The 8,269-nt window shown below is 36.5% G+C and overlaps 1 protein-coding gene across 1 annotated transcript; it reads left to right on the forward strand.

Annotated features, from left to right (window-relative positions):
- The first annotated feature begins 297 nt into the window (after positions 1-297).
- On the forward strand, positions 298-5,247 carry LOC133305198 (uncharacterized AAA domain-containing protein C24B10.10c). The gene is made up of 5 exons (XM_061505333.1): positions 298-612; positions 710-1,221; positions 1,459-1,561; positions 1,777-1,893; positions 5,191-5,247. Exons 1-5 carry the CDS (start codon positions 298-300, stop codon positions 5,245-5,247), a joined length of 1,104 nt encoding a protein of 367 aa, XP_061361317.1.
- Positions 5,248-8,269: the final 3,022 nt, after the last annotated feature.

Consider the following 8,269-nt stretch of genomic DNA (forward strand, 5'->3'; position numbering starts at 1 on the left):
CAGGCCCACATTTAACATGGATCTCAAGCCCATATTTAACATGGATCCCAAGCCCATATTTAACATGGATCCCCCATACGGCATGGCTCGCGATTTCAACAGCCAACTGAAGATCCCAGATCTCAGGCCCCCATACGACATGGCTCTCGATTTCAACAGCCAATCGAAGATCCCAGATCTCAGGCCCCCATACGGCATGTGGCTCACAATTTCAACAGCCAACTGAAGATCCCAGATTTCACGCCCACATTTAACATGGATCTCAGGCCCATCTTTAACATGGATCCCCCATACGACATGGCTGGCGATTTCAACAGCCAACTGAAGATGCCAGATCTCAGGGCCCCATACGGCATGGCTCCCGATTTCAACAGCCAACCGAAGATCCCAGATCTCAGGCCCCCATACGGCATGGCTCATGATTTCAACAGCCAACTGAAGATCCCAGATTTCAGGCCCACATTTAACATGGATCTCAGGCTCCCATTTAACATGGCTCCTCCAAATAAACGTGAAATGCTGATGCTGCTGACTACAAAATATGAGAATTCGGCCAAGGTTAATGAAAACGCACTCAAAGCAAAAAACAACGTGGGCAGACAACAAGCAAAAGTAGTAGAAACCTTTGTGATATAAACTTGCCTTGTATGTTTTCCTTATTTTTATTCATCTTTTGTTACAATCAATTTTTGCATGCTATTGCTTGCAGGAAGTTCCTCCTAACAATGTGTTTGAGAAGTGCATAATATACGATGTTATAGATGCAAATGAGAAAGGGTTTACAGTTGCAGATGCTGATGTATCTGATGATATTAAAAGAACACTTCAAGTGGCCATGGTTTTTGCCCTTAGAAGACCAGAACTATTCGAAGATGGGCTTGTGAATCCTTGGAACCGTATATTGCTTTCAGGGCCTTTTGGTACACAAAAAAAAATGCTGGCAAAGGCAATGGCAAATGAAGCTAGAGCAAGTTTCATTCTTGTCTCAATGTCTACCATCACTCCAACATATTTTAACCAAAGGAATCTCCGATCTCTGTTTACTTTAGCAGCAAAGGTTGGCCCAACTATTATTTTTCTTGATGAGAGCACGATTCAAAATGAATTCATGGTCTACTGGGATGAGCTATTGACGCTATCTGGTGCGCAAACTATGGTTATTGCTTCAACAAAAAGTCCATTTGACCTTGATCAAGCAATTATAGATCGGTTTCAACTCAGGTAGGACCACCCTTTTGTCTTGTGGTTGGCATGATTATCTATTACTTGTGTTCAGTTGCAATATTTTCTTAATTAAAACAATGACAAGCCTTGTTATCTTCATCATATTGCTCATAACGAAACAATAAAGTTTATAATAAACAGAGATTTCGTGCAGGGTTTGGTTTCTGGATATAATACAAACTATTTTTTTTTATATTTATCAATGACATCTCTGTTCATTTCAATGTTGAGCAGGATCATGGTTGGTCCTTCATCTGCCAAGAGAAAACAAGAAAATTTAGACTTCAAAGAGCTGCCTTCAACCATGACACAAAGATATGGGGGAATTCATTTTAAGGTTCATTTTGTTGGTTACTCTAATTCCTTCTAGTTAGTGGCAATGATTTTCTGTAAACAGAATTTGTTCAGAACATATGGACCTGTTAGGGAGTTTTTTTGGGCCGGAGATGTTGAAGGCAATTGTAGATACCAAATCACTTCTAATAATCACTATTTAATGCGTAATTGTTATTTGCTGTCTAGCTAAGTAATCTCCACTGCAACTTATTTCAGGAAAAGAAGAAAACGGAGGCAGAAGTTCGAAGGTCAGAAAATGCTTCAAGTGCTATACAAAAGATAAAAGAAGACCAAGTGTATAATAGCCCTAACTCAATTAATAGCAAATTACATGTAATTAAATAATTAAGCATGTTTTTGTGAGTAAAATTAAGTATAAGGCTTAATTAAATGAATTTGAGTCACTTTGGAGTTAAAAAGTGTACTCCTTAAGGGATATAAATGGGTGTAGTCAAAAGTACCCAAAATATAAAAATAAAAGTGGAAATATTCCTAGAAAAATATTCTAGACTTTTGGGTAAAATTTGGTAATTAATGGAGTTGAATAGATAGATGAACTAATACCTGCATTATTCCACTTAACATGTGTTAAGTGATAAAACAACACAAAAGAACCCCCTCTTCCCACCCAACCCGTCGAGCAAACAGAGAAGAGGAAAGGAAGAAAGGAAAAGAGAGAGAAGGGGGGAAGGAGAAGAAGGGAGGCCGATTGGAGTGATTCAAAAGCCTAAATCACTTAGAATCTCGCCCTCATCATTAATCCAAGCTTGGTTCTTAGTGGGGAGTGTTGTGTTGTGAGATTTTTCCTCTCAAAGTTTCGCCCCTTTGTGAGAGTTTGGGGTTTTGGGAGCTTCAACCTCCATTGGAGCTTGAGGAGCCATCAATCCTTGGTTGTGTGACCATTGGTGGTAAGATTCTACTCCTTGAACCCCATAATCCATTGAAATTGCATGATCTAGGGTTTAATGAATAGTGTTTTAGGGTTTTTATGAAATGTTGATAGATTGGCTATGTTCTAGGAGTATTAGAGCTTAGCGTATGTTATGAGAAATGTTAGTAATGGCATTTAATCAGTGAAAATGAGCTTAGATAGTTATATGACTATACTTTGTATATTGCAAGAATATGATACTTGGTTGTGAGTTTTCTTGCAATTATGATCAATGGTTTGGCTTGGTTGATTGATGATTGTGTCCTTGTGATGTCTAGGATCGAGACATTTGGACCAACCGTGAGTGATCAACCATTGGAACAAGCTATGGAGCTTGATTAGCTCTTTGGAATAGGTAAGCCCATGCTAAGTTAATATGTGGAGTTGATGGGGTAGTAATGGATATAAGTAAATATTCATTGGATAGTATGATTGATGTTATGGCACCCTGGTGTAGGTGTGTTACTTGTAAGTCATTGTTGAAACCAAAGTTAATTGGTTGCTGAACCTGTTGGTGGTGAACAAAGGTTGAACTGAAGCTTTGAGGTAAGCCTTCGGACCTTGGGTGTAATTCCCTTGATTGTTCCACCAAGCCCTGAAAGGGTAGTGGTAGTTATAGTGTATATAAATGCAATGAAATAGTGTAATGCTTTGTTATACGTATGTATATGCATTTGGTGTGGCATATGATGGTGTTTCCCTATGTTGGTATGTTGCATAACGATGCGTAAATCATACTTGGTAGTTTAGCTGGCCAGTAGGACTATTTGCATCTGAGTTTCCTTAGGACAGCTTGAGAGCTCGAGGGATTTCTCCTGGAGATGTTATTGCACTTTGCATAGATATGTATTTACTGCATTATTATTGTTATTGCTATTACACTGATATGGAACTGTGGGGTGGAGAGATGCTCCAAGGACCCCTGGTTTACTGGATATATTCGTATATCTCACCCCGTGTTGCGGGGACCCCCTTTCAGGTAAGGATGCTGCAGGAGCCACCAGTGGCAAGTGGCCATACTTGGACTAGTAGTGATGCATGAGGATCCTGTATTTTGATATTATACATGTTGTTTTGTAGCTCACATGTATAGGATTGTAATTAATAGACAATTGATAGATGTATGTTCTGTTTATTTGGAATGGACTTAGCCTATGCTCCTGCCTTTGGTTATCTCTTTGTTGATGGGAGCCAAGGGAGTGATCATAGTGTTTTGTAAGCTAAGTTCCATGAATTGTAATGAACATGATTTGTAATTGATGATTACCTTAAGTTCATTATATGCGTGCTCTTTATGTATTGGAGTGTTGAGCTGGAAATTATATTAGGTACCTATTGCTAAATTGGGAAATGTTGAGAAAACAAAGGTTATGCTGCCCAAAATTTAGTATAATCCCTGAGGAGAGGTTGGATAAGTGCTAGGGTTAAGTTATGAGGCATGAACCATTGAGGCTTGTCATGAGGATGCCATTTCCCCTAGGTTGGGACTTGAGAAATGAGAGAGGGAGAATTCCCTGGCAGCACGCTCAAGCGCCCAGGAGCGCGCTCAAGCGCCCTGCTGCCCCTGTGAGAGCCAATGTTCTCTGCCTCCTCGCGCTGGAGCGCCCAGAGTGGGGGCTTAAGCGCCCAGGGTTGCGTGCTTGAGCGCCCTGGTTCGCGCTTGAGCGCCCTTAGCCGCTGAAGGAGGAGATGCTTCTGCCTCTGCGCGCTAAAACGTCCCAAATGAGGGCTTAAGCGTCCAGGATAGCGCGCTTGAGCGCCCTGGTGCGCGCTGAAGCGCCCATCTACACTGAAAGACCTGATGCTTTCTGCCTCTGTGCGCTTAAGCGCCCAGATGGAGGATTTAGCACCCGATAACGCGCGCTTGAGCGTCCGGTAGCGCACTGAAGCGCGCGGGGCCTGTGTTCAACACCCTATTGTGTTGCTTCAAATTGTCATAACTTGAGCTACAGTGCTCCAAACGAGGCGCGATTCGAAGCCACGCGTAGCTAATGATTAGAAGAAGACATTTAGTAACTTTTGGTCTAAGGATATAAGAGTATGATGTTAAGTTTAGTTATTTTTATTCCGCAACGTAATACGGTTATGATCACGCACTTGGTTATCTTAAGTTCGACATGTTTTAAAAAGAAAATTTCAACCGGATTTTAATTGAACCATGTGATTGTAACTGCGCTTAATATCATAAGGCGATGTTAACAAACCGGTTCTAGAACGGGGCGTTACAAAGTGATTACCCCGAGGCCTATAAACATGGAAGACATGAGACAAGCAAAGAGTCTGGTATGTTGGACTGAAAATCATTAACCTTTGGTTTTCTATAAATTTAGTAGCAAAAGCTGGCAGTTATATCAGATATACAAGCAATCAAACATTCACATTTGGAGTCATTCTATGAATTTCAATTAACCCTGCTTTTAATTCATCAATGTCTATATTGCCATGTTTTATTAGTTACCTTGTGCCTTTGCAGGAGGAATAAAGTAACTTATTACCCAAGGGTTCAAGATGGCAACAAATATCCGGATTAGTTATTGAGATCAAGTTAATCTAATAATTGTTATAGGAGATGATAAAATGGCTCAATAGTCCTTTTTTTTTGTTTTCCATGTAAACTTTGAAATTATACATTCAGTCAAGGATTTCAAGCTTAATTTTTTCATGCATAGAAATTGATAGATGTAAGTGTAAAAATGCAGGTAGCTGCAGGTATTGATACAAGGATCAACTATGGAAGAGCTGGAGCAGTGGAATGATTTATATAGACTAGGAGGTTCAAGGATGAAAAAGCAGTCCCCTTATTTCTTTTAAACATAAATATCTTTGTCAATGCTGCCATGGAAGAAGGAATTTTCAGTTATGACAAATTGTATATGACAAATTTGTATATGACAAATAAACTTTCTTTTTATCTCTCTTTGGCAAAGTTTTTATTTGCTCGGATGTTATTTTATTCTATTTCTAATATGGGACACGATATATTTACTATTGCAACAATTTATCATTCTTACAGTTAATTTATGGGGTTTGTATCTATCATGTAATAGGGAAAAAAAAAGAATTTCCTACGTATATAATATTTTCTGGGCCTCATATTTTTTGAACCAAAAAAAAAAAAATTAAGACGGAATACGAATCTCTATAACATTGACCAGTTCACTTTACCTACAACATGACTTTTATAAAACTCTTAATTTGATCATAGTTATTTTTTCATCAATTTAACGATTATAATTTATTAAAATAATTAATAAATAAAAATTAATTAATAAAATCGATACAATAAATCTCAATATACTTTTCTATTTCAAAATTATGTAAGATCCCAGATTTTAGTCTCCCATACGGCATGACTCACGATTTCAACAACCAGATCCCAAATATCAGTCCCCCATACGACATGCGTGACATTTCAACAACCAACTGAAGATCCCAGATCTCAGTCCCACATACGGCATGGCTCACGATTTCAACAACCAACTGAAGATCCCATATCTCACTCCCCCATACGGCATGTGTGGCGATTTCAACAACCAACCGAACATCCCAGATCTCAGTCTCCTATTTAACAGGGCTCCTCCAAATAAACGTGAAATGGTGATGCTGTTGACTACAAAACAAGCAAAAGTAGTAGAAACCTTTGTGATATAAACTTGCCTTGTATGTTTTCCTTATTTCTATTCATCTTTTGTTTACTAGGTTTTGTCATTAGCTCATCCCATTGGAAAATGAATTCATTTTTAATCTTCATCATTGCCTCATTTGGAATTATTGGTCCATTTTTGATCTGCAGGTTTTGCCCAAGGATGCTATCAACCTCATCAACAAGAGTAATAGATGGGGCAATGTTTGCTGCTACTGTAAACATAGCTCGGACATTAATTACATCCGTATACAAGACATTCATTACATCCGTAAACAGAGCTCGGACATCCATTTTTAATCTTCATCATTGTCTCCTTCGAAATTATTGGTTCATTTTTTATCTGCAGGTTTTGCCCAAGGATGCTATCAACCTCATGAACAAGAGTAATAGTTGGGGCAATGTTTGCTGCTACTGTAAAAAGAGCTCAGACATTAATTACATCCGTAAACAAGACATTCATTACATCCGTAAACAGAGCTCGGACATCCATTTTTAATCTTCACCATTGTCTCATTCGAAATTATTGGTCCATTTTTTATCTGCAGGTTTTGCCCAAGGATGCTATCAACCTCATCAACAAAAAGAATAGTTGGGACAATGTTTGCTCTTGCCGTAAACAGAGTTCGGACATTCATTACATCTTAGGAGTGTATTGGATTGAGATTTCAAAGATTTTAATGGATTGTTTTTTGCCAAAAAAATCTGTCGGTATTCGATTAGAATTTTAATGGATTGAAAAAAAAACTTGGTATTCGATTAGGATTTTAAAAGATTATTTTAGAATCCGTCCAAATCCGTTGGTATTCAATCATGATTTTAAACAATGGAATCATAATCTCGTGGTATTCAAAAATCCGACGATTTTAATGAATTTTCTATTGGTGTGAATTTTGTGAGAGTTTAGTAAAAAAAACAGCATATTTTTTAGTTATTTTCATCACAAAACAACTCAGAAACAACAAACCAACGAGATTTTAATATAATCTATCTCAAAAATAATATATTTTTGAGAAATTTTGGAAGTTTAAAAAGTGATTTTTCAAGCTATGGGTCACGATTTTTCTTGGCATGAAAACGTGTGATTTTTGTATTAAAAACAACATAAAACAGTGAAAAATAACAGGGAAACTAAAAACCCCAAACCAATTTTCGTTTTACATAAATGAAACAATATCAATTTAAGGAAAGATTGAAACTTTCATAATATGAATCCTATATTTCGTAACAATACATTCATAAACGAAATTCCTTCACTATAGGAAATAATTTCAAACAATTTTAGTGTCAATAGATAACTAAAAGCTTGTTTCTCAAAAGTCCCAAAGCAATTTAAGGTTTCAATGTATCGATTGAAAAAAATTTGAGAAATTTTCAAAACTTTCATGTAATTAAACCCAAAGTTTCAGATTCGAAATTTTCTTAGAATATTCAATGAAAATATGCATATGATATATGGTTAGAAAATTCCAAAAATTTCAAGATTTACAAGATCAATTGCAAAAAATTCCAAACGAAATTTTATCATGAACTTTAGGTTCTATATGCAAATTTAGAATTATTTTTATAATTAAAAAAAATTGGGTCTTATAATCATATATGCATAGCTTTGATATCAAATGAAGAAAATAATTTTCAACCCATTAGATATGTGAAAAGTTGTTGTTTAGTAATTTTGAATGTTTGTTAAAAATTATATTATGTTTTATTGATTGAGAAAATTATATTAGGTTTTACTTTTTTTTATTAATTTCATTGCATTTCTTTGTTATTTTTTTTATAGGGAAGATTATACTTACAACCTATTTTTATTTACAACCTTTTACAATCATATCTTAACCGTTGATTTCCGTCAATCAATGGTTATTATTTTTGCAATTCAAATTCATTAATTAATATTTAATTTGCAATGAATGATAACCGTTGATTGACGGAAATCAACGGTTAAGATATGGTTGTAAAATGTTGTAAACAAAAATAGGTTGTAAGTATAACCTTTCCCCTTTGTATTGACTTTTGTAATTTTGAAGCCTTGATGAGGGAATCCTTTCTCTGGTTATTTTCTTTGACTCACTGCTTCTTGTGTCCTTGTGCGTATCATATGCCTCCTCTTTAACAACAACCTTGTCCTCAAG

This window comes from Gastrolobium bilobum, unplaced genomic scaffold (genome assembly GCF_033153095.1).
Source record: "Gastrolobium bilobum isolate Gb01-03AN ecotype WA unplaced genomic scaffold, APGP_CSIRO_Gbil_v1 utg14059, whole genome shotgun sequence".
Classification (NCBI taxonomy): domain Eukaryota; kingdom Viridiplantae; phylum Streptophyta; class Magnoliopsida; order Fabales; family Fabaceae; genus Gastrolobium; species Gastrolobium bilobum.

Excerpts from the sequence above, each read along its gene's own strand:
- LOC133305198 (XM_061505333.1), top strand. The coding sequence starts at position 298 with ATGGCTGGCGATTTCAACAGCCAACTGAAGATGCCAGATCTCAGGGCC. Across the intron at positions 613-709 it reads TGGGCAGACAACAAGCAAAA|GAAGTTCCTCCTAACAATGT; the intron begins GTAGTAGAAACC and ends TATTGCTTGCAG. Across the intron at positions 1,562-1,776 it reads ATGGGGGAATTCATTTTAAG|GAAAAGAAGAAAACGGAGGC; the intron begins GTTCATTTTGTT and ends AACTTATTTCAG.